Source organism: Heterodontus francisci, chromosome 5 (genome assembly GCF_036365525.1).
Source record: "Heterodontus francisci isolate sHetFra1 chromosome 5, sHetFra1.hap1, whole genome shotgun sequence".
Lineage (NCBI taxonomy): Eukaryota > Metazoa > Chordata > Chondrichthyes > Heterodontiformes > Heterodontidae > Heterodontus > Heterodontus francisci.
Genome location: NC_090375.1, coordinates 60,426,014 through 60,448,972, shown reverse-complemented (window position 1 = coordinate 60,448,972; position 22,959 = coordinate 60,426,014). Strand labels below are relative to the sequence as shown.

The following is a 22,959-nucleotide window of genomic DNA, read 5'->3' as shown; positions in this document are numbered from 1 at the left end:
TATTAGGCCAGAGGACCAAAAGCTTGATCACAGAGGTAGGTTTTAAGAAGCACGTTAAAGGAGGAAAGAGAAGTAGAGAGGCAGGGAGATTTAGGGAGGGAATTGCAGACCTTAGGGCCTTAGCAGTTGAAGAAATAGTCGAGTGATTAAAATCAGGGATGTGCAAGAGGCCAGAACTGCTGATGTGCACAGATCTACAGGGGTTGTAGGGCTGGAAGATATTACAGCAATTGGGAGCAGCGAGGCCATGAAGGCATTTGAAAACAAGGATGAGAATTTTAAAATCAAGGCATTGCTTAACTGGGAGCCAATGCAGGTCAGCGAGCACAAAGGTGATGACTGAGCAGGTCTTGATGAGAGTTAGGACACAAACCTCAGTTTTGAACGACCTTGAGTTTGTGGAAGGTAGGTCTAGGGAGGCCAGCCAGGACTGTGTTGGACTAGCCGAGTCTGGAGGTAATAAAGGCACGGATGAGGATTTCAGCTGCAGTAAGAGTGGAGACGGGAATTTTTTTCTATTCTTTCATGGGATGCGGGCATCACTGGCAGACCAGCATTTGTTGCCCATCCCTAACTGCCCTTGAACTGAGTGGCTTGCTAGGCCATTTCAGAGGGTAGTTAAGAGTCAACCACATTGTTACATAGGTCGAAATAGGCGGTTTTAGTGATGGTGCAGATATGTGGTAGGAAGCTCATCTTGGGGTCAAATGTAACACCCGAGGTTGCAACAGTCTGTTTCAGCCTCAGACAGTTGCCAGGGAGAGGGATGGAGTTGATGGCAAGGCAACAGAGCTTGTGATGGAGATTGAAGACAATGGCTTCTGTTTTCCCAATACATAGCTGAAGGAAATTTCTGCTCATCTAGTAATGGATTTGGAAAAGCAGTCAGACAATTTAGAGACAGTGGATGGGACGAGAGAGGTGGAGGTGAGGTTAAGTTGGGTACCGTCAGTGAACATGTGGAAATTGACGCTGTGTTTTTGGATGATGTTGCCCAGGGGCAGCATGTAGATGAGAAATATGAGGGAAGAAACATAGAAACAAACACAGAAACAGAAATTTTATGGCACAGAAGTAGGCCATTTGGTCCATGATGTCTGTTCTGGCTGAGAGATGATTGGCCTCCAATTAACCACAATCCTCCTTTCTACTTCTCTCCATTTTACCCACCTCTGTTCAATTTATGATTCTCCCTTTAATCAACAGGCTTTCAAATCTAATTTTGCCCTCAGCTAACTGGCGATTCTAAATTTGTCTGGTTTCTCCTACTCATTTCTACTCAACACTACTCTACAGTGTGGACCCTGGTCATTCACCCAATCAGAGCTAGACAATGACTAAACATCAGGAATTGTAATCAATAATACCATCAAGCAACAACTAACTCACTGATCAGTTTGGGCTCCACCACACTATTCGAGACCTCATCGTAGGCATGTGTATGTGAGCTGAATCTCACTCCAGGAAAGGTAAGAATGGCTAACCACTAAAGTACAACCTAACAAGGGGTGTGACTGCCTCCCAGAACAAAGTGTCCAGGTAATTTTCTCCTTCTCTGATGCCCCAAAATATCTGCAGCTCGGACTCCAGCCCAACAACTCCGAGCTGAAGTTCCTCGAGCTGCAGACAGTTACTACAGAATCTCAAACAGGAGGGCAAGCTGATAAAATTGTTGCTTGATTAATGTTTTGATCTTCATGCAAAAAAAGTGCAAGTAATATTTTGGACATAAAAGAAAAATGGAAGCTTGTGATAAAATCCATTACTTGCATACCATTCTACTGACACTTCCAGGTCCGTTCTTTTTTACCCCACCCAACTTCATCTCCCTTATCCCAAAACCTGATTCAGGGTGGCAAAACTTTAGTCCCCTGGTTATCAATCAAAACCTAAATAAATCTGTATTAGTGACTAGCACAGAGTTTAGAAAGTGCACTCTGCAGCATGACACACTGATGGTGGAGGGATTGGATGCTTAAGCTCATGGACAGGGTGACAATCAAGTGGAATGATTTGTTCTAGTAGTGTTGAGCTTCTTGTCTGGCAAGTGCCAAGGAACAACTTCTCCCATCTTTCTGGTTCCTTCTTCCCCACTGCAAGTGGTACATGCCCTATGAAGGCTAGAGACTAGTTGGGTGGATGGGATGGGGTGGGGTGGGGTGGGGTGGGGTGGGGTGGGGCGGGGCGGAACTAACTACTTCTTAAATGGATCAGTTGGTAAAGGCAGAGTTTAGAAGAGCAGTGGCGGTGGGAAGGAGCAAGACCGGCAGAGTTTAACAGTGTGATCTTAGCCAGTCCAGACCAGTCCAGGCCACCAGAGCGGACCGACGCATTCTGAGAAAACAAATTCAAAGTGTGACGTCACAGGAAAATAGGTAGTTGATTGGCTGGTCGGTTTTTCTCGTTTATCTTTCAAAGCTCGTGTAATTTTAGTAATTGTAAGGTTTTATTTACTAATAGTAGTGAAGCTTAATAGATTGGCTGGTGAGTATTTCCTATTAATTAAGTAAATAAATAATTCGTTATTTAAAACACAATCAGGATGGCAGGGCAGGTGATGTGTTGCGGCTGCAGTATGTGGGAGCTCGTGGACACCACTGTGATCCATGGCAAACATGTCCGCAGTAAGTGTCTGCAGCTCGAAGAGCTTCGTCTCACAGTCAGTGCGCTGGAGGCCGAGCTACAGACACTGTGATGCATCAGGGAGGGGGAAAGTTACCTGGACACTTTGTTCCAGAATGCAGTCACACCCCTTAGAATAGGGTCTTCTGATTTGATCAGTGGTCAGGGACAGGAGGGTGTGACTGCGAGTCAGGCAGGTAAGGGGATCAAGAAGGCAGAAGTGCAGGAGCCTTAGCCCTTGCAATTGTCCAACAGGTTTGAGGTTCTTTCAGCTTGTATGGATGAGAGCGCGGGCTACAGGGTGGATGAGCAAACTTTCCATGGCACTGTTGTACAGGAAGCCATTCAAGCGGGGGGAGTAAATAGGAATGTAGTGGCAGTAGGGGACAGTATAGTCAGAGGGATAGACACTGTTCGCTGCAGCCAAGAGTGACAGTCTAGACAGCTGTGATGCCAAGGTTCGGGACATCTGCTCTGGGCTGGAGAGGAACTTACAGTGGAAGGGGGAGGATCCAATTGTTGTGGTTCACATGGATATCAATGACATAGACAAGACTAGGAAAGAGGTTCTGCATAGACAGTATGAGCAGCTAGGGGCTAAATTAAAAAGCAGAACCTCAAAGGTAATAATCTCTGGGTTATTACATGAGCCAAGAGCAAATCGGCATAGGGTAAATAAGATTAGGCAGTTAAATGCGTGGCTCAAAGACTGGTGTGGGAGAAATGGGTTTTGATTAATGGGGCACTGGCATCAGTACTGGGGAAGGTGGGAGCTGTACTGTTGGGACAGTCTATACCTGAACTGTGCTGGGATCAGTGTTCTGGCGAATCGTATAGGGCAGTAAAGAGGGTTTTAAACTAAATAGTGGGCGTGAGGAAAGATGTGGTAATTTAAAGAGAGTGGAGAAGGCAAGATAGCAATAAGGATAATCATAATCAGGGTGTGATAGGAAGGGACAGTGCATACAAACTCAAGAGTGAGCCAGCAGATAAAACTGGAGGTTATGAACTAACAGAGTGAGGGGAGGGGTCGGGAGAGGTGAGATTTAGAAATCCAAAGAGAAAGGCCAAGGCATCAGAACAGTATAGCGTTGTGGGTAAAGACAAGCAGAATGGGACAGGAAGGGACCGAGAGTTCAACAGAAATTGTACATCAGCAAATAAGGTCATTGAAGGGAACAGAAGCAAATTAAATTAAAGGTTCTATATCTGAAAGCGTGAAGCATCTGCAATAAGATAGATGAACTAGTGGCACAAATAGAGGTGCATGATTTAAAAATAATCACCAGTACAGAGACATGGTTACATGGTGATCAAGATTGGGAAATAAATATTCCAGGGTACACAATATTTCGGAAAGACAGACAGAATAGCAAAAGGAGGGGTTGCACTGGTGGTAAAGGATGACATAAGGGCATTAGTGAGAAAGGCCTCAGAAGATCATGAAGTAGAATCAGTATGGGTGGAAGTAAGAAATAGCAAGAATCAGAAAACACTGGTGGGAGTAGTTTATAGGTCCCATCACAGTACTTATACCTTTGGCCAGAGCAGTAAACAAGAAATTATTGGAGCTTGTAACAAAAGCAATGTAATAATTGTGGGGGACTTTAATCTTCATATAGACTGGGACAATGAAATTGTCAGGAGTGGTCTAGAAGATAAGTCTGTATAATGTTCCCTGGACTGTTTCTTGGAGCAATACATTGTGGAGCCAACTAGGGATAAAGCTATCTTAGATCTAGTATTGTGTAATGAAGTAGGGCTAATTAGCAATTTCATAGCAAAAGATCCACTGGGAAAGAGTGATCATAATGAATTCCATGTTAAGTTCAAAAGTTACATGCTCCAATAACAAACAAGAATCTTAAACTTAAACAAAGCCAATTACATAGGCATGCGCGGAAAACTGGCTAAGGTAAATTGGGTAAACAGACTTAAAGGTATGGCGGTAAATGAACAGTGGGAAATATTTTTAAAAGTCTCACTCAGGAAGTTAAGGATAGTATTAGATTGAAAGAATAGGCTTACAATGTTGCAAAAATGAGTAGCAAGTCTGAGGATTGGGAGTGTTTTAGAAAACAGCAAAGGGTCACCAAAAAGTTCATAAAAAAGGAAAAAATAGAATGAGAGTAAACTAGCCAGTAACATGAAAACAGATTTTAAGAGCTTTTATAGGTATATCAAAATTAAGAGAGTAGCTGAAGTAAAATTGGTCCCTTAGAAGCAGTGACAGGAGAAATTATCACGGGGAATGAGAAAATGGCAGAGGCATTGAACAAATATTTTGTCTTTGTTTTCACAGTAGAAGACACAAATTCCAGACCAGAAATAGACATTAACCTAGGGGCTAAAAGAATGAGGAAATTAAGGAAATATCAGCAGAGAAAAAGTGTTGGAAAAACTTAAGGGACTAAAATCTGACAAATCTCCAGGCCCTGATGGCCTACACCCTAAGGTACCAAAAGATATAGCTGCAGATATAGTGGATGCACTTGCTATGATTTTCCAAAATTCCTTAGATTCAGGAACAGTCCCATCAGATTGAAAGTTGGCAAATGTTACACCGCTTTTCAAGAAAGGAGAGAGAAAACAGGGAAGTACAGGCCAATTAACCTAACATTGGGAAAATGCTGGAATCTATAAAAATTGGGAAAATAAGTAAGTTTTAACAATGCACTTAGAAAAACCCAGTACGATTAGAACAAGTCAACATGGTTTTACTAAAGGGAAATCCTGTCTGACAAATGTATTAGAGGTTTTTGAGAATGTAACTAGTAGGGTAGATAAAGGGGAACCAGTAGATGTAGTATACCTGGATTTCCAAAAGGCATTTGATAAGGTGCCAAGATAAGGGCTCATGGAGTTGCAGATAATATACTGGCATGGATAGAGGATTGGTTAACAGACAGGAAGCAATGAATGGGCATAAAAGGGGCATTTTCAAGTTGGCAGGCAGTAAATAGTAGAGTGCCACAAGGATCGATGCTGGGTCCTCAGCTATTTACATTCTATATTAATGACTTAGATGAAGAGACAGAGAGTAACGTATCTACATTTGCTGATGATACAAAGGTAGGTGGAAAGGTAAGCTGTGGGGAGGATTCAGAGAGTCTGCAAAGAGATATAGACAGGTTAAGTGAGTGGGCAACAAGATGGCAGATGGAGCATAATGTAGGGAAGTGTGAAGTTATGTACTTTGGTCATACGAATAGAAAAGCAGAATATTTTTTAAAAGGTGTGAAACTTGTGTCGATGTTCAAAGAGATTTGGGTGTGCTTGTACAAGGAATGCAGAAAATTAGCATGCAGGTACAGCAAGCAATTAGGAAGGCAAATTGCATGTTAGCCTTTATTGCAAGGGGATTAGAGTACAGGAATAAGGAAGTATTGCTACAATTGTACAGGGTTTTGGTGAGACCACATGTGGAATACTGTGTGCAGTTTTGATCTCCACACTTGATCTCCACACTCCACGCTTAAATTGGGAACAGATGTTCTCAGGGAAATGCACGACAGAAATGTGGAGGTTGTTTAGGGAGCACTTGCTGCGACTGCTGGATAGGTTTGTCCCGATGAGGCAAGGAAGGGATGGTAGGGTGAAGGAACCTTAGATGACAAGAGATGTGGAACAGTTAGTCAAGAGGAAGAAGGAAGCTTACTTAAGGTTCAGGAAGCAAGGATCAGAAAGGGCTCTAGAGGATTACAAGGTAGCCAGGAAGGAACTGAAGAATGGACTTAGGAGAGCTAGAAGGGGACATGAAAAAGTCTTGACGGGTAGGATTAAGGAAAATCCCAAGGCGTTCTACACTTATGTGAGGAACAAGAGGATGGCCAGAGTGAGGGTAGGGCCGATCAGGGATAGTGGAGGGAACTTGTGCCTGGAGTCGGAGGAGGTAGGGGAGGTCCTTAATGAATACTTTGCTTCAGTATTCACTAGTGAGAGGGACCTTGTCGTTTGTGAGGACAGCGTGAAACAGGCTGATATGCTCGAACAGGTTGATGTTAAGAAGGAGGATGTGCTGGAAATTTTGAAAGACATGAGGATAGATAAGTCACCGGGGCCAGACGGGATATACCCAAGGTTATTATGGGAAGCAAGGGAAGAGATTGCCGCACCTTTGGCGATGATCTTTGTGTCTTCACTGTCCACTGGAGTAGTACCAGATGATTGGAGGGTGGCAAATGTTATTCCCTTGTTCAAGAAAGGGAATAGGGATAACCCTGGGAATTACAGACCAGTCAGTCTTACGTCGGTGGTGGGCAAATTATTGGAGAGGATTCTGAGAGACAGGATTTATGATTATTTGGAAAAGCATAGTTTGATTAGAGATAGTCAGCATGGCTTTGTGAGGGGCAGGTCATGCCTCACAAGCCTTATTGAATTCTTTGAGGATGTGACAAAACACATTGATGAAGGAAGAGCAGTGGATGTGGTGTATATGGATTTTAGCAAGGCGTTTGATAAGGTTCCCCATGGTAGGCTCATTCAGAAAGTAAGGAGGCATGGGATACAGGGAAATTTGGCTGTCTGGATACAGAATTGGCTGGCCCATAGAAGACAGAGGGTGGTAGTAGATGGAAAGTATTCAGCCTGGAGCTCAGTGACCAGTGGTGTTCCACATGGATCTGTTCTGGGACCTCTGCTCTTTGTGATATTTATAAATGACTTGGGTGAGGAAGTGGAAGGCTGGGTTAGTAAGTTTGCCGATGACACAAAGGTTGCTGGAGTTGTGGATAGTGTGGAGGGCTGTTGTAGGTTGCAACGGGACATTGACAGGATGCAGAGCTGGGCTGAGAAGTGGCAGATGGAGTTCAACCTGGAAAAGTGTGAAGTGATTCATTTTGGAAGGTCGAATTTGAATGCAGAATACAGGCTTAAAGACAGGATTCTTGGCAGTGTGGAGGAACAGAGGGACCTTGGGGTCCACGTCCATAGATCCCTCAAAGTTGCCACCCAAGTTGATAGGGTTGTTAAGAAGGCGTATGGGGTGTTGGCTTTCATTAACAGGGGGATTGAGTTTAAGAGCCGCGAGGTTATGCTGCAGCTCTATAAAGCCCTGGTTAGACCACATTTGGAATATTGTGTTCAGTTCTGGTCGCCTCATTATAGGAAGGATGTGGAAGCTTTAGAGAGGGTGCAGAGGAGATTTACCAGGATGCTGCCTGGACTGGAGGGCATGTCTTATGAAGAAAGGTTGAGGGAGCTAGGGCTTTTCTCATTGGAGCGAAGAAGGATGAGAGGTGACTTGATAGAGGTGTACAAGATGATGAGAGGCATAGATAGAGTGGATAGCCAGAGACTTTTTCCCAGGGCGGAAAGGGCTATCACCAGGGGGCATAATTTTAAGGTGATTGGAGGAAGGTTTAGGGGAGATGTCAGAGGTAGGCTCTTTACACAGAGAGTGGTGGGTGCGTGGAATGCACTGCCAGCGGTGGTAGTAGAAGCAGATACATTAGGGACATTTAAGCGACTCTTGGATAGGTACATGGATGATAGTAGAATGAAGGGTATGTAGGTAGTTTGATCTTAGAGTAGGTTAAAAGATCAGCACAACATCGTGGGCCGAAGGGCCTGTGCTGTGCTGTACTGTTCTATGTTCTGCAGCGAAGAAAGGATATACTTGCATTGGAGGTAGTGCAGCGACGAAAGGATATACTTGCATTGGAGATTCACTAGATTGGTCCCTGGGATGAGGGGGTTGTCCTATGATGAGAGGTTAAGTAAATTGCACCTGTATTCTCTAGGGTTTAGAAGAATGAGAGGTGATCGCATTGAAACATATAAGATTTTAAAGAGGCTGGATAGAGTAGACACAGATTATTTCCGCTGGTCAAGAAATCTAAGACATGGGGGCACAGTCTCAGGATAAGGGGCCGATCATTTAAGGACTGAGATGAGGAGAAATTACTTCACTCAAAGGGTTGAGAGTCTTTGGAATTCTCTACCCCAGAGGGTTGTGGATGCTCCATTGTTGAATACATTTAGGGCTGGGATAGACCGATTTTTGGTCTCTCAGGGAATCAAGGGATATGGCGCACAGGTGGGAAAATGGAGTTAAATCCTAACATCAGCCATGATCGTTCTGAATGGCGTAGCAGGCTCGATGGGCCATATGGTCTACTCCTGCTTCTACTTCTTGTGTTACGAGCCAAATAAGTTCAACATCTGGTGAGTTGGTTGATTTTAGCTGAGGTGGTGACAGGGATACTACATTTTGCCTCAACACCCTTGGGTTAAAGGGTTGGGGAAAATAAAAATAAATCTGTCAGTACTCCTGATTGCTTTCCATTGCTGGAAGTGCACCTATGAGGACTTAAGGCTAGGACAGTATCAGGCTTGTTTGGGATGATCTCGCAGTTAAATATCATGCAGTTCCATACCACCTAAGGTCACAAAGGTAAAACAACCACTTTTGTGAGGTACCATCATCTGTGGAACCACACACACAGCATGGCATCAAAACCCTAAAGAAAGGAGGACAGAAAGGTAGGGCAAAACTGGGGAAGTTGCAGAGCAAAGATGATGCAAATTAGAAGAGAGAGAACAAGTTGGATCTTGGAATACACTGTACAATTACAAAATCTGCCGATGCTACCAAACTTGGAGAAATTGCAAACAGCGAGGATGATGCGAACCGCCTGCGACAGAACATAGATAGGCAAGCAGAATGGGCAGGCACGTGGCAGATGGAATTTAATACAGACAAGTGTGAGGTGATACACTTTGGCAGAAGGGATAGGGTGAGGCAATATATACATAATGGCACAGTTCTAAAGAGTGTCAGGGACCTTGAGGTGCATGTGCATCGATCTTTGGTGTTGGCAGGACATATTGAGAGAGTGGTTAGCAAAGCATATGGGATCTTGAGCTTCTTAAATAGGGGCATTGAGTACAAAAGCAGGGAAGTTAGGCTGAACCTTTATAAAGCTCTAGTTAGGCCCCAACTAGAGTATTGCATCCAGTTCTGCTCACACACTTTAGGAAAGATGTGAGGGTCCTTGAGAGGGTGCACAGGAGGTTTACCAGAATGGTTCCAGGGATGGAGGATTTTGGTTACAAGGTTAGGTTGGAGAAGTTGGGGTTGTTTTCCTTGGAGCAAAGGAGATTGAGGAGAGATTTGACAGAGGTGTACAAGATTATGAGATAAGTTAGACAAGGAACTGATGGTACAAGGAGTAGATTGAAGGTTTTGAGCAAGAGATGCAGGGGGAATGTGAGGAAGAACTATTTTTTACGCAATGAGTGGTGATGACCTGGAACTCGCTGCCCATGAGGGTGGTGGAAGTGGAGACAATTAGTGATTTCAAAAGGAAATTGAATTGGCACTTGAAAGAAATAACGTGCAGGACTATGGGAATCGAACAGGGGAGTGGAACTGACTGGATTGCTCCGTGGCGAGCCAGCATGGACTCGATGGGCCAAATGACCTCCTTCTATGCCGTAAATGACTCTATGACTCAAGTTTTGCAGCCCTTGCTCACAGCTGGTGTGACCAGTTGATGATTTCTTAGCCACTTGTCTAGTTTCTGCCAACCTGCATTTGCCTCACCTTCACGTTGCCTCCTCCCGGGATATGGTTGAGGTTATCCAAAGATCCGATTTTCGACTCTGCTTTGTTTTTGAAATCAGCCTTGGCGGTCTCAATCTTCACATCCCCACCACCTAAAAAGTTTGTAAAGCAAAAAGTTTATGCACAAAATTTTTTTTGCTCCCCATCATGACTATAAATTTAGGATAAATTTCAAAAACATGAGTGAAATGGATAGAAGCCGTGGATGTAGCCAGATAGGGATGAATATAGAGCCTGCTCCCAAATTGTGTTGAATGGGGGAGGCGGGGGTGCTGGAAGTGAGATGATTTATGATAGGTTGGGAGGGGGGAGAGGTTAACTCAATTTACAATGCTTACATCTGTGTAGCACCTTTGCAAATGAATTATTCTTGAACGGCAGTGGCATATGTAGAAAACATAGCAACCATTCTGCACTAGTCGATTCCCACAGACAGTAATATAACAATAAATCAATTTTTTTTCGTTGCTGTTGGTTGAGCGAGGAATGTTGACTAGGAAACCGCAGGAGCTTCCTATACTCCTTCAAATTAATTGGCGGAACAGACGGATGGGGTCTGAGTTTTAACATCACATTCGAAGGAAGATAGCTCAAATGATGCAACACTCCCTCAGCAAGCTACTGGAAAGGCTGTCTAGATTAGGTGCTCAAATCCTCATGTGGATGTGAACCCATAACCCGCTCCAAGTTGGCACACCATCTTACACATCCCCAATGGGTTATTATATAAATCTATCACCCACTGTGGCTCCAAGTTATACAGAATAAGGCACCAAATTTCGAACCAAAATTTGCGTCAAGTCAGCTAACCTACAAGGCAGCACCTAGGGTACTAATCATCCTCAGTGTTATTAGGGATCTGGGAAGGAGGTCATCCAGGATCCTTGCTGCAAGTGCATATGGATGTTGAGTGAGAACACGATCGGCATGACTGTGTTGCCTCCAAATAATATCATGTTGACCCTAGTCTCACATTACGAATGGCCACTTGAGTGAAGTACTATAAGATTACCTGTACCCAGGCAAGATCAGCACCCCCAGTAGAGGAAAACAAAATCTCTATTAGTCAAGAGCTAAATCTTAGCTTTGAAAAAAAACAGCCAGGGGTGGCACAGTGGCTAGCACCGCAGCCTCACAGCTCCAGCGACCCGGGTTCAGTTCTGGGTACTGCCTGTGCGGAGTTTGCAAGTTCACCCTGTGACCACGTGGGTTTCTGCCGGGTACTCCGGTTTCCTCCCACAGCCAAAGACTTGCATTGTAAATTGTCCCTAGTGTAGGTAGGTGGTAGGAGAATTGAGGGAAGGTGGGGATGTGGTCGGGAATATGGGATTAATGTAGGATTAGTATAAATGGGTGGTTGTTGGTCGGCACAGACTCGGTGGGCCGAAGGGCCTGTTTCAGTGCTGTATCTCTCTATAACACCACTGGCTCCATCCTGGGTTCAATCTGCAATCCTCTTCACATTGCTGGAGCAGAACAAATGGACCAAATAGGCCTTTATTCAAATCCCACACCAGGAGTTGAGCACAGTCTCCTATGCACTGAGGGACTGCATTGCGGGAGGTACTGTGTCTCAGATGAGACATTAAGCCGAGGCCCTGACTGTACTTGTGGCTCAGGTAGATGTTAAAGATCCCATGGCTCTGTCCAAGAGGGGAGTTCTCCAAGTGTTCTGGCCAACATTCCTTCCATAACTGCTGTCACCAGTGTTAGATTAAAAGGTCATTAATTTCATTGCTGTGTCTTGAATCTTGCCTGGGATATAGATACCCATATTTGCCCGCAGAACAGGCACTGCAATTCAAGTAATGCATTATATGTTTGAGAGATGTGAGTAAATGCTACCGAAATGCAAGGCTTTAAGTTTCAACTTTTAGGTTTAATTTAAAAAATATATATATTAGTAGTACCTGCTTTATGTTTTAGATTAGTCTTGGATCCGCACTTGGATGATGCACGGCTTGCGTCCAGCTTTGTTTTTGGAATTTGCACCTAAAAATTGAAGAGTTTAAAAAAATACAATTATATCAATGTTTCAATATCTTTAAGATCAAGACGAAATGAGAACTGTATCAGCAAATGATGCACTTCATCAAAATGTATAAAATATTAAACTGCATAATGTAAATCCAGAACATTACTTCCAATTAAGCCAAGAACCTAGGCCCAGGGGACATTACAAAAAGAATTTGAGCTATCAGGAACAACTTTTTATCCAAAGACTGATGAATGGTTTGAATAATTTACCAAGCAAAGTATTGGCAGTAAAAGTGCAGTCATTCAAAATATGATGGAGAATATATCTACAAGAGAGATTGGCTTTCACAGTCTGGGTACAGTAGCATAGTGGTTACGTTACTGGACCAGTAATCCAATAGGCCTGGATTCAAATCACACCATTTGAGTTCAGTTAAAATAAAAAGTACCAGTACAAATTACCATGAAGCTGTACGATTATCGTAAAAGCCCAACTGGATAACTGGGGAAAAACCTGGTCTGGCTTATGCGACTCCATTCAGTTGTACCAAACTGCAAGGTGGCCCATCACTATCTTCTCAGGAGAAATAGGGACGAGCAATTAATGCAGAGAATGAATTTTTAAAAAAGTCTTAACAGCCTTTTCACACCAATGAACCCAACGCTATATTCTCTAATGATGTGTCATGGCTGTTGACTCCCAATACATGCCTCTTGTGCAGCTAATGACAACATTAGAGTGAAACTGCTGGCTTTAGTAAATGCAGGAAATTTACATTTGGATTGCTATCTGGATCCAGGACTTAGCGCCCCACTGAACCCAATATGTCAACATGGCACAGAAAATAAAATTATAATGGGCTCAAAAGGCCCAAATGAAAGGCACTGTCACACAATCACTTTTGAACTGCTGAGAATGGGCCTGAATATAAGTGCTGTGGAAATGATGTGCAAAGTATGAGAGGGGGGGAATTATTTCAGAACAAGGTGAGCCACCACCTCGTGTAACCCAAGAGTGACAACGGCAGCTGAGATTTAAAAACAAATCAAAAACACAGGAGTCGAAAGAAAATCAACAATGAAGGCCAAGCACAATAAGCTAAGCTGAAAGCTAATTTGAATTTTTTTTCACTTAGCGGCTGTTGGTTGCACTATGTGCTCTAGATCTTTGTTCCTGGTACTTGAAAAAATAATTTTACCAAGTGATTCAAAACCATTTTTTGTTTACATTAAGAAGTACTCAGATGAATCACCATTTCCATAGACCAGTTGGTTGACTTCCCATTGACCCTGTTCCTTATGAATAGTCTTTTTTCTGGACCAATTCTCGCCCTTTCACTCCCCCCCACAAGAGGTTGATGTCTAGCTAGGATACAGTTCTAAATGTGCTGAAGTGTTGATGCTACTTTCCTAAGTGATCATTCTTCAGTTGTTAACCTAGCGAGCTTCATTAGACTATTTGACTGTGCAGGGCATCCTGTTCTCACCCGAAGTGAACACATGCATTTTCCAGCAGACCTCACTGGACGGCAATCAGAAGCTGAGTTCCACCCTCACCCCTTAGACTGGGGTCACCAAGGTCACCTATATTCCTAACCACTGCCTCTGCTGAGATCAGTGATCTCGCCATAGGTAGGGCATTGAATCTGGGACCTTCTGGTCTGTATGGCTTAGTGCCCAGGAAGCAGCTTTACCCAGTTCTTGATGGAGCAAATACCTTTCATATGTTAAAATTTTGTGCAGAGACAAAATAATGATCCAAGAGTCTTGCACATAAATCAGGTTATATTTTCCAGGTTTATTCTGAGTCTAACCCAAATGAACCAAATGACCTCGTTTCCAGTTCCTAAATGCCCTAAACTAAACCCTTGATCTTCATCTGCTAAAAGAAGGCATTGATAACTGCTGCCACGAAGGACAAAAGCAGAAGTTTATTCAGTAGAATACCTGAAATCAGTGCAGTGATGATCAGCATTTGTTATATCCGCATCAGTTCCCCCCACCAACTCCAAAAAATGAGACGAAATTCTAGGAGGGGATGCAAATGGCAAACATACCAAAATAAAAGTACGCTGGAGGTGCAATAGCAAATAGACTGTGTTCACTCAAGTAAATGACTAGAGATTTAGGTCACTCTTTGGGGGTTTAAGGCAGGGAGTAGACTTCAACCCAGATCAGCATTATAGGAGGGAGCATTCACTTGTTCCTGGGCGAGTCACATTCTCCTGTCCTATGCACAGAGGTGGCAACACATGCAAAAGTAAGTGAATACTGAAGTCAAATTTTCCAGAGTGCAGAGACTGGATATTACACCTGGATCATCAATTTCTCCTTACCACTGCGGATAGTTGGCTAGAAAGTAAGGTTGTCAAGAATATTTGATAGGGAATCTCATTTAGATATGGGTCCCAGATATCTCCCAGAGTTGACTGGCACTACATCAAGGGTACCATTACATATCCCAATTTTTCCACAGTTTAAGATTATAAAATCTTTTTTTAAAAAAAGTGCAGATTATTTTGTCTTTTAAGAATTAAGTTTCAGAAATACCAACAGATAAACAGATTTTTAAAACATCCGAGAGTTGGAAACCACAATGAAAGTTTGATATTTGATTTTTTTCATTAAAGAGGTGGAAGAACAAAAGTAATCTTTAGTTGAAAGCAACTGATGAGGACTGGGCACTTAACAATTCAAGGATACAAAGTGCTCAGGAAAGATAGGGAAGGCAAAAAGGGAGGTGGCGTCGCAGTACTGATTAGGGAAAACATTGTAGTGTTATAAAGCAGAAATGTCCTTGAGGGGGCAAGGACAGAATCCATTTGGTTAGAGTTGAGAAGCAAAAAGAGATGATCACGCTACTGGGGGTATTCTGTAGGCCTCCAAATAGTGAGAGAGATAGAGGAGCCAATCTACAGGACAATCACAGAGATGTGCAAGAACTATAGAGTGGTGATATTGGGGGACTTCAATTACCCAAATATCGATTGGGATAATGCTAAAGTAAAGGGTAAGGAGGGGGAGGAATTTCTGAATGTGTTCAGGAGAACTTCCTTGACCAGTATGTTCACGGTCCAACTACGAAGGAGGCATTGCTGGATCTGGTGCTGGGAAATGAGCTGAGCCAAGTGGGGAATTTTATGGGCCCTGCAAGAGCGGCTGTGGTGGCGTGCGGGGTAATTTAATTAGGCGCGAGTTGTTTTTTCAGATTTCTGACAGTGGGTTTTTGTATCGCAATTGAGTCAGTGGCGGATGGCAGCTTTGCATGCATTTCCATACTGTGAATACTCATTACCCTACACTTAGTTCAAATTAAGTCCTACCTGCCAGATTAAGTTAGCGGTAAACGGTATTTCTGTGCCACCCAGTTCACATTTGTTTAAACGTGGAGTACACCAGTTGGCTTTGTGTAGTTGTGTCTGAGGTCAGTGGTTTCAAGTCTTGAATACTTCGGCACAAGGAAAGCCAACATTTGAATGGATGTTTGGCACCAGGCTCGGCACCAGCAAGGGCAAACCTTCTCGGGCGATGGCGAGGAAGGCATGGGGGTGATCGGGTGCATGGGGTGCACCTTTACTTTGCATGTAAAATTGTGTGTGAAACGGGAAAAAGGGTGGAAGCATAAACGCCGACAACTTCCAGTTCCGCCATTGGAGACACCTTGGTACTCATAAATTCCTGGCTCAAGTATCTGTCGGGCAACACTTGGATAAGAGTGATTATCGTATCATAAAAGTTTAGATTAATAATGGAGAAGAGCAAGGCACAATCTAAAGTAAAACTTGTAAATTGGAATAGGGCTAACCTCAATGGGATGAGAAGAGATCTAGCCAGGGTAAACTGAACTAAAGACTGACAAAAACAGTAATGCAGCAATGGGTGATCTTTAAGGAAATGTTTCAGATACAGGCTAGGTACATTCTAACAAGGGCAAAAGATAGTGGAATCAAAAAGAGGGATCCTTGGATGGCGAGGGAGATAGAGAATGTGAGAACCAGGCCAACTACAATAAATTGAGAGGGGAAGTGAAGAAGAAAATAAGGCTGGCAAAAAGAGGATATGAGAATAGAATGGCAGTTTACATAAAAGGGAATCCCAAAACCTTCCACCAGGATGTAAATAGCAAGTGGGTAGTAAGAGGTGGGGTAGGTCTAATTAGGAACAAAGAGGGTGATATATGCTTAGAGGTGTAGGGCAAGGCTAGAATACATAATGAGTACTTTGTATTAGTGTTTACTAAGGAAGAGGATGCTTAGAAAATATTGAGGTATTGTAATAAAAACAAAATACTGCAGATGCTGGAAATATGAAATAAAAACAAGAAATGCTTGCAATACCCAGCAGGTCTGGCAGCATCTGTGGTGAGAGAAGCAGAGTTAACGTTTCAGGTGAGTGACCCTTGATCAGAACTGGCAAAGGTTATAAATGTAATAGGTTTTATGCAAATAAAGCAGGGGTGGGGCAAGAGATAACAAAAGTGAAGGTGTTGATAGGACAGGGTCATAGAGAATAACTGACCAGAATGTCATGGAACAAAGACAAACAGTATGTCAATGGTGTGTTGAAAGACAAAGTGTTAGCGCAGAGAGGGTGTTAATGGACAAAAAAATTAACAGCCCTGGCCCAAAGCACAAACATGAAAAAAACATTTGGCAAACATTGGGTAAGAAAAATGAATGATGAAACAAACTAAAATAAAATAAAAAGAAAAAATAAGTGAAAATAAAAAGGGGGGCCCGTCATGCTCTGAAATTACTGAACTCAATCAATGTTCGGTGCGGCAGGCTGTCGCGTGCCTAATTGGTAAATGAGATGCTGTTCCTCGAGCTTGCGTGGATGTTCACTGGAACACTGCAGCATGCCCTGGACAGATATGTGGGCATGAGAGCAGGGGGTGTCTTGAAAAGGCAAGCAGCCGGAAGCTTGGGGTCATGCTTTCTGACTGAGCAGAGGTGTTTCGCAAAGCGGTCACCCAATCTGCATTTGTTCTCCCCAATGTAGAGGAGAGCACATTGTGAGCAGCGAATACAGTATACTAACTTGAAAGAAGTACAAGTAAATCGCTGCTTCACCTGAAAGGAGTGTTTGGGGCCTTGGATGGTGAGGAGAGAGGAGGTAAAAGGGCAGATGTTACACCTCCTGCGATTGCATGGGAAGGTGCTGTGGGAAGGGGATGAGGTGTTGGGGGTAATGGAGGAGTGGACCAGGGTGCCACAGATGGAATGATCCCTTCAGAATGCTGATAGGGGAGGGGCGGGGAAGATGCATTTTGTAGTTTCGTTTTTCTTTTTCTTTTATTTTAGTTTGTTTCATCATTCATTTTTCTTACCATGTGCCTGCCCACAGTTTTTTTCATGTTTGTGCTTTGGGCCAGGGCTGTTCATTTCTCTGCACTAACGCTTTGTCTTTCAACACACCATTAACATACCATTTGCCTTTGCTCCATGACCTTCTGGCCAGTTATTCTCTGTGACCTTGTCCTATCAACGCTTTCATTTCTGTTATCTCTTGCCCCACCCCCACTTTATTTGCTTGAAACCTATTACATTTCTAACCTTCGCCAGTTCTGATGAAGGGTCACTGACCTGAAACTTTAACTCTGCTTCTCTCACCACAGATGCTTCCGGACCTGCTGAGCATTTCCAGCATTTCTTGTTTTTATTATTTATTGTAGAGGTAATGGATGGGGTGAAAATTGATTAGAAGGATGTATGCTTAGAGTGGATATGCCACCTGGTCCGGATGGCTTGCATTCCAGGTTGCTAAAGGAAGTGGGAGTGGAGATAGCAGAAGGACTTGCCATAATCTTTCAATCTTCCCTAGATTTGGGGGAGGTGCCAGAGAATTGGAGTGCGGCAAATATATTCAAGAAAGAGTGTGAGGACATTCTTAGTAACTACAGGCCGGTCAGTTTAACATCAGTGGTGGGTACGGTTTTAGAAACAATAATCAGAGTAAAGAACCAAATGGCACTTGGAGAGGTTTGAGTTAATTAAGGAGCATTGTAAACGGCAGATCATGCTTGATTAATCTAACTGAATTTTTTGATGAAGTAACTGAGAAGATTGATGAAGGGAATACAATGGACGTTGTCGATATGGATTTTAAGAAAGAGTATGCGAAAGTACAACATAAAAGGCTGGTTAATAAAATTGAGACTCATGGAATCGGAGAAGCAGTGCCAGCTTGAATAAAAAAATTGGCTTAAGAACAGAAAACAGCAAGTCGTGGCAAATGGTTGTTTTTCAGACTGGGGGATGGTAGACAGTGATGTTCCCCAAGGTTTTTGATTGATATATATATTATATATATATATATATATATATATATATGTAAATAAATGACTTGGATATTGGAATACAGACTAAATTCAAAATATGCTGATGATACCCAACTTGGAGGTGTAGCTGCTACCAATACACTGTAACAGGACTAGGCTGGCAGAATAGGCAGACATGTGGCAGATGGAATTTAATACAAAGAAGTGTGAGGTGATGCATTTATGCAGAAGGGGTAGGGAGGGGCAATATAGACTTAATGGCATAGTTTTAAAGAGTGTGCAGGGACAGAGGGACCTGGGGTTCATGTGCCTAAAGCTTTGGAGGTGGCAGGACACATTGTAGTTAACAAAGCATATGGGATCTTGAACTTCCTAAACAGAGGTATTGAGTGCAAAAGTTATGCTGAACCTTTATAAAGCTCTGGTTCGGCCACAACTTGAGTATTGTGTCCAGTTCTGGTCTCCACACTTTAGGAAGGATGTGAGGGTCCTTGGGGGGATGCAGAGGAGATTTACCAGAATGATTCCGGGGATGAGGGATTTTAGCTACAAGGATAGGTTGGTTGTTCTCCTTGGAGCAAAGAAGATTGAGGGACGATTTGATAGAGGTGCACAAGATTAAGACAGGGTTTACATAGGGTAGACAAAGCAACCTTGTTCCCATTACACTGACAGTGAAGAAGGGAGTTTGGTAAGTGAGTGAATTTTAAGGGTTAATCGCTCAAGAATGCAGCAAGTCCTGGACAATATCCAGGCTTGGGCTGATAAGTGGCAAGTAACATTTGTGCCACACAAGTGCCAGGCAATGACCATCTCCCCTTGACATTCAACAGCATTACAATCGCTGAATCCCCCACTATCAACATCCTAGGGGCTACCATTGACCAGAAACTGAACTGGAGTAGCCATATAAATACCGTGGCTACAAGAGCAGGTCCAAGGCTAGGAATCCTGAGGCGAGTAACTCACCTCCTGACTCCCCAAAGCCTGTCCACCATCTACAAGGCACAAGTCAGGAGTGTGATGGAATACTCTCCACTTGCCTGGATGGGTGCAGCTCCAACAACACTCAAGAAGCTCGACACAATCCAGGACAAAACAGCCCGCTTGATTGACACACCATCTACAAACATTCACTCCCTCCACCACCGACGCACAGTGGCAGCAGTGTGTACTATCTACAAGATGCACTGCAGCAATGCACCAAGGCTCCTTAGCCAGCACCTTCCAAACCTGCAACCTCTACCAACTAGAAGGACAAGGGCAGCAAATACATGGGAACACCACCACCTGCAAGTTCCCCTCCAAGTCACACACCATCCTGACTTGGAATTATATTGTCGTTCCTTCACTGTCGCTGGGTCAAAATCCTGGAACTCCCTTGCTAACAGCACTGTGGGTATACCTACCCCAAATGGACTGCAGCGGTTCAAGAAGGCAGCTCATCACCACTTTCTCAAGGGCAATTAGGGATGGGCAATAAATGCTGGCCTGGCCAGCGTCGCCTCATCCCATGAATGAATAAAAAAAAAGACTAGTTTTTGTTTTGTTTAAATCTAGCAATTAATTGAAATTCCTCTTTCAGTTCAGAGGTAAGTTAGGTTTCTTGCAGTTTTAAACCAGGGTATACTAATACTCTGAGAATAGCTGTAGCTAGTTAATTAGGTGGTTAGCCTAAACTGGTTTCTGAGCTGTAGCAGAGCTCTAGCAGAGCTGACACAGCATTGTTTTCAGAGTATAAATTCAGGGGACTCTCAGTGCTGCTTGTCTGCAATGAGTGCTGCTGGAGGGCACAGAGTATTAAGAAGGGGGTTTGGTAATTCAGGGAGTTCAGTAAGCAGGGGAACATAAATTAAGGAGGCAATAAATTTGGGTGCACAGAGTGTAAAGTGGGAGTTTGGTGCGTGAAGAAAAAAGGGCTTCTTTCTTTCTTTTACCTTTTTAAAGCTTCCAGTAGCTGCCTCTCTCTTTGGTACAGGGGAAGAAGCTGATTGGTGAGTAACTGGTAAGTTAATTTACTTCTCATTGTAATAAAAAGTTTTTAAAGTTACGGTATGGCGGGTCAGCCGAGCCAAGTGGAATGTACATCCTGTGGTATGTGGGAAGTCATGGACATACCATGTGTCCTAGACGAACACATCTGCAGGAAATGTCAACGGCTGCAGAAGCTTGAGCTCTGGGTTTTGGAACTGGAGCGGTGGCTGGAGTCACTGTTGTGCATCCGCGAGGCAGAGGACTACGTGGATAGCACATTTAGGGAGGTGGTCACATTGCAGGTTAGGAGCATGTAGGCAGAGAGGGAACAGGTGACCGCCAGGCAGTTTAAGGAACCAGGCAGGCAGTGCAGGTGTCCCCTGAGTCTATCTTGCTTGCTAAACGCTTTTCCATTTTGGATTCTGGTGAGAGTGATGGTTCCTCGGGGGAGTGCAGCCAGAGCAAAGTCCGTGGCACCATGGATGGCTCAGCTGTACAGGAGGGGAGGAAGAAGAGTGGAAGAGCAACAGTGATAGGGGATTCAATAGTCAGGGGATCAGACAGGCGTCTATGTGAAAGTAAATGTGACTCCAGGATAGTGTGTTGCCTCCCTGGTGCCAGGGTCAAGGATGTCACAGAGCGGCTGCAGGACATCCTTCTGGGGGAGGGTGAACAGCTAGAGGTCGTGGTCCACATTGGTACCAATGACAAAGGCAGGAAGAGGGATGAGGTCCTGAAAGAAGATTTTAGGGAGTTAGGAAGGAAATTAAAAAGCAGGACCTCCAAAGCAGTAATTTTAGGATTACACCCAGTGCCAGGTGCTAGTGAGCATAAGAATAGAAGAACTGATCGACTGAACATGTGGCTGGAGAATTGGTGTAGGAGGGAGGGCATCAGATTTCTGAGGCATTGGGATCAGTGCTGGGGCAGGTAGGACCTGTACAAGATGGACGGGCTACACCTTAACAGGACTGGAACTAATATCCTCGCAGGGAGATTTGCTAGTGCTGTTGGGGAGGGTTTGAACTAGCTTGTCAGGGGGATGGGAACCTGAAGGGTAGCTCAAATTGGAAGGAAGTAAAGCTGGTAACAAAGGTAGAAAAGTAGCAAGTGACATTAGAAGGCAGGCGAAACAAAGGCGAGCATCAACTAGGCTTAGAATGTAGAATAATGTCAAGAAGACAAGGTTAAGAGCACTCTACCTGAATGCACGCAGCATTCGCAACAAGGCAGATGATTTAAAGGCCCAAATAGAGGTAAATGGGTATGATCTAATTGCCATAACGGAAACATGGCTACAGGGTGACCAAGACTGGGAACTGAATATTCAAGGATATTCGACATTTAGGAAGGACAGGCAAAAAGGATAGGGAGGTGGTGTTCTGCTGATAATAAGGGATGGGATCAGTACATTAGTAAGGGAGGATCTTAGATCAGAACAACAAAATGTAGAATCTGTTTGGATGGAGCTAAGAAACAGCAAGGGGCAACAAACATTGGTAGGGGTTGTTTATAGGCCACCAAACAGTGGTGCTAGTGTGGGGCATGGTATTAATCAGGAGATTAGAGAGGCATGTGGCATGGGTAATACAGTAATCATGGGTGATTTTCAATCTGCATATAAACTGGGTAAGATCATAAGATCATAAGAACTAGGAGCAGGAGTAGGCCGTCCAGCCCCTCGAGCCTGCTCCGCCATTCAATAAGATCATGGCTGATCTTTTCGTGGACTCAGATCCACTTACCCGCACTCCCACCGTATCCCTTAATTCCTTTATTGTTCAAAAAGATATCTACCTTAGCTTTAAAGACGTTTACTGAAGAAGCGTCAACTACTTCACTGGGAAAGGAATTCCATAGATTAACAACCCTCTGGGTGAAGAAGTTCCTTCTTAATTCAGTCCTAAATCTGCTCCCTCTAATCTTGAGGCTATGCCCTCTTGTCCTAGCTTCACCTGCCAGTGGAAACATCCTCTCTACTTGTATCTTATCTATTCCCTTCATGATTTTATATGTTTCTATAAGATCCCCCCTCATTCTTCTGAACTCCAATGAATATAATCCCAATCTACTCAGTCTCTCCTCATAAGCCAACCCCCTCAACTCCGGAATCAACCTAGTGAACCTCCTCTGCACCCTCTCCAGTGCCAGTATATCCTTTCTCAAGTGAGGAGACCAAAACTGCACACAGTACTCCAGGTGCGGCCTCACCAGTACCTTATACAGCTGCAACATAACCTCTCTGCTTTTAAACTCAATCCCTTTAGCAATGAAGGACAAAATTCCATTTGCCTTCCTAATTACTTGCTGTACCTGCAGACCAACCTTCTGCGATTCATGCACAAGGACACCTAGGTCCCTCTCCCTAATACTAATGCTGTGGAGGACGAGTTTCTGGAGTGTGTTAGGGATGGTTTTCTAGAGCAGTATGTTGAGGAACCAACTAGAGAACAGGCTATTTTAGATCTAGTATTATGTAATGAGAAAGGGCTAATTAATAATTTTGTTATAAAGAACCTTTAGGGATGAGTGACCA

At 43.7% G+C, this 22,959-nt stretch overlaps 1 protein-coding gene across 11 annotated transcripts in view; it reads right to left on the bottom strand.

The window, feature by feature from the left end:
• Positions 1–22,959, bottom strand: part of LOC137369872 (microtubule-associated protein 4-like) — a 546,551-nt gene that overhangs the window by 12,313 nt on the left and 511,279 nt on the right. For all 11 annotated transcript variants that reach the window (XM_068031528.1, XM_068031524.1, XM_068031523.1 and 8 more), the window contains 2 exons: positions 12,103–12,184; positions 10,172–10,284 (listed from right to left, as the gene is read on the bottom strand). In XM_068031528.1, the coding sequence (XP_067887629.1) occupies positions 10,172–10,284; positions 12,103–12,184 (195 nt within the window). The remainder of the gene's footprint in view (positions 1–10,171; positions 10,285–12,102; positions 12,185–22,959) is intronic.